General features: G+C 36.1%; 1 protein-coding gene across 1 annotated transcript in view; it reads left to right on the forward strand.

The window, feature by feature from the left end:
- LOC18767814 (probable ubiquitin-like-specific protease 2A) overlaps positions 1–1,700 on the forward strand; it is a 10,622-nt gene extending 8,922 nt beyond the window's left edge. The window contains exons 15-16 of the mRNA XM_007200626.2: positions 7–18; positions 801–1,700. Of these exons, the coding sequence (XP_007200688.2) occupies positions 7–18; positions 801–1,298 (510 nt within the window). The 3' untranslated portion in view covers positions 1,299–1,700. The remainder of the gene's footprint in view (positions 1–6; positions 19–800) is intronic.

Here is a 3,694-nt window from a genome sequence, read left to right on the forward strand (position 1 = left end):
TTGAAGTCACCAATAAAGGTAATCATTGTTTTCTACTGATGATCTGAAGTTCTTTGTTTTGGGGGTCTGTACTAGTCGCGGTTGGTAACATGTGAGACTGAAAAGACCTTTTGTGGAACTTGGTTGAAATATATTGTTGTGTGGCACTAGGAGGAGCATGCTTCACCAAAATTATAAGCTGTTCATATTACATGCCATTTCTACTTCTGCACATGGTCGTACTTGTGCTATGTACTTATTTTATTGATCTCAAGTCTTTAACAACATAACGCTTACCAACACTGCCAAAGATAAGTGACATTCTCTGGGAAAGCTCAAATGCAGCAGTTTAATTGACATGCAAATGACATTGACCCAACTGGAAGTATAAAGAAAATGATTTAATTATTTTGGTACAAGAGTATTTTGTGTAGAAACGACCACAATACATTACGGAATAGCAACCTCCAAATTTTTTGATGTACAAACATGAAAGTGATAAACACACTCTGTTAGCGTCCAATAGTTTACCAGATACTTTCTATGTTGCATAAGGTTCCCAAAGAGTTCTCCTGATCATAATCAAGCTTTAATGAGTAACACTGAATGGTGATATGGATTCACCAATAGTATTCTATTTGTTACCAAAGAAGAGTATCGTCTGATATGTGCATGCATGCTTTTGGAATTTGCTTTCCAGATTATGTCGTTTGCTCTATTGTTTAATCTTGTAGTTGGAGAGCCATGATATTGGTCTTAAACTGGTTGCAAATGTTGCCTAACCAACTAAAATGTATGCACTTTATGTTGCTTGAAAACAGGAAGTTGAAGATACTGGGGATCAGATTGCTGATTCATCAGTCGACGTGGAAGATCGTGAACAAGGCTCTGGATCTGATTCTGAATCCTATTTCCTTGAAGGATTGAGAATCTCAGAAACATCTTCGAAGCATGGATTCTGTAAGCATATTGGAGATGCTGTTGATGGGAACCCAATATCTCAGACATCTAGTGAAGATTGCTCGATTATGGAAAATGAGGCATTTGACTATCCAAGGAAAACAGATACATCTGAATCTTCTTCAAGTGATGATTTCACAGCTTGTGTTGTGCTGGATTCTGAAGAGGAAAACGACAATGAGGTTCAATATTTATCTTCCACTCTAGACGACCAACCTTCATTCCATCAAGTAACTGACTCAACTAAAATCATAAATCCTAAAGAGATTATGCCTTTGAGCAGGAATGATCCGGTGTCAGATTCCTCCAACCAACAGGCTTCAAAGCGGCTACGGCTCACTCGTCATGTAGATAGATGACGAGGACCTACTAGGAGCCTCATGAAAAACTTGCGTTTGTGAAGGTCATGTTGTAAATAGAGTAAGCGATATTTTACTGTGTTATGGATAATGCATAGCAAAAAGAAGTGTAAAGGGTAATAAGAGAATCGTACCGTACACTTGTATAGAGAGAGTTGGGGGGGAAGTAACTTTCTCTTTTATTTTTGTTATTTTTTCTTGGGTCAAGAGGGAAAGTTGCTTCTCAAAATGCAAATATAGCAAGTTTTGTATTCATATTAAAACCACTTGAACGAAAATATTACCCTCGTACATGAAAATGCGAATAAATTTTAAATTAATAACAATCCAACAGAACTCACAAGTAGTAACAATAAGTACACAAGTTAAAATAATACTCAAAAGAGTACTAGTACATGATCAGAAATAAACACACGACAAATGATATTACAACGATGTATTTAAATAGTGAAACAAATTAACTAAAACAAATATTTAAGAATATTCAAGGAAGGGTGGTTTTGTGGGGTGGAATGAGAGAAGGGAGGGGTGTGTCCTTGGGGAGGGTTGGGATGGAGGGCAATGTGGGCTTAGGTAAGTCAGCTGGGAGATGGGGAAGAGGTGGAATTTCTGGCAACTTTGGCAACTCAGGCTTTGGCAAAGTTGGAACATGAGGTACCGGTGGCAATTCGGGTTTCGGCAATTTTGGCAGCTCCGGCTTCGGCAAGGTTGGCAGTTCTGGCTTCGGCAACTGGGGCAGCTTAGGCTTTGGCAAAGTTGGGAGAGTGGGAAGTGGTGGAAGCTCAGGCTTTGGAAGCTGGGGCACTTGAGGGACGGAGTTAGTCTCCAGAAGAATGCGAACCCCTGCAACCATTGTTTTGGAGCTCATTGAGGACAAGGTAAAAACCAAAAATAGTGGAAAGACGAAGGCCGGGAGGCCATGAAAGGCCATATTTTGCAGCTAACTGATGATAATAATGGATGTATAGGAGGAAAGAAAGCTGTAGTTGTTGCAATGGATATGAGTTGTGGTTTTGCTTTGGGCAGTGAAACGACTATTTATAGATACACCTTAGATGGATTTTGAGGTCTTAGAGAGGGTTTGGTCAAAGGGTGTTTGGTGTTGTTAGTTCAATTTTTGAACTGCAAATACTTCCATTTCATAACTTCCACAACTATACGTGACTGACCGCTTGCAAGACTCAAGGGTGACGTAGTTCGGAATTCTGAGTGCCGTATCTACAGGGAGCAGTATAAAGAAAATAACAAAGTTGAAAAAGAACAATTAAGATAGAGAAGTAGATTTAAGCAAGATTTGATTTAAAGAAAATTTAATTGATTAAAAAACTAAGGCATTGGGATTCCACTTTTAACATGCTTATGCAACTCTTATTAATTTGATACACAAAACATTTTCCATTGTAATTGTTCAAAATAATTAAAGCTCTTTTTAATTTCCTTTGGAAGTATTCTAAGCATAACTTGTACCATTGGCAACAAACTATCAAAAAATAATCTTCGTCGAAAGTCTATTAATTTTTAGTAATTATCTTCTCTTTTAAAAGCATGAAAGTTTTTACTACACAATGGGAAAAACATGATTGAACTCATGAAGTAGATTATCAAACATTTATCAATTAATTAAAAAGAAAACTACAAATTTCATTTGAACAAAAACTACAAATTCACATTAAAGCTTAAGTTTGGATCAAATTAATAAAAATTACATACTCATATTAAAAGCTTTCTCCCTAGCCTTAGCTATAAATTGGGATGTTGTTGCAGCTTCAAAAAACACATCCCAATTTATAGGGCTGAGAGGGAGTAACGTCACGATGGATTCCAACACCACCATTCCTATTTTAATTCAATATCTAACTAGGGACGTCCCTGAGATTTTGAGGGCTTTGTGCTAAACTTAAATTGGGGCCTAACATAATCTAATTCAAAAATATTTATAACTAAAAGTCATCATCAATAAATTATGTAATGACAAAAACATACCTTATTATCCAAAAATCATTCACATTGTATTTGTTATCTTTATTTGAAGAATTAAAATTACTACAAGAGTTTTTTCCTCAAAAGGAAAAAAAAACACATATTGATGAATGATGATGATTACTTACCAGAAAAATCATAGTTTAAGAGAAAGAAGAAGCCATGAAGTTTTTTATTTTTTTATTTTTTTATTTTTTTTTTAGGAGTGGATGAAAAGTACTTTATTTGGAGGAGAAAGCATTTTTTTTTCTTTTCTTTTTCTCAAAACACAGGCCCTTCTATTAAACGGATATGCACTACAAAGCCAGCTCCACCACACCCACTTTTGTGATATTATGCAGCACGCTAAAGTATATATACCATTCAACAGGTGAGTGGACACAAATCCTTTGGACCCTTGTAGTCCAAGAATATAA

Source organism: Prunus persica, chromosome G8, assembly GCF_000346465.2.
Source record: "Prunus persica cultivar Lovell chromosome G8, Prunus_persica_NCBIv2, whole genome shotgun sequence".
Classification (NCBI taxonomy): Eukaryota; Viridiplantae; Streptophyta; class Magnoliopsida; order Rosales; family Rosaceae; genus Prunus; species Prunus persica.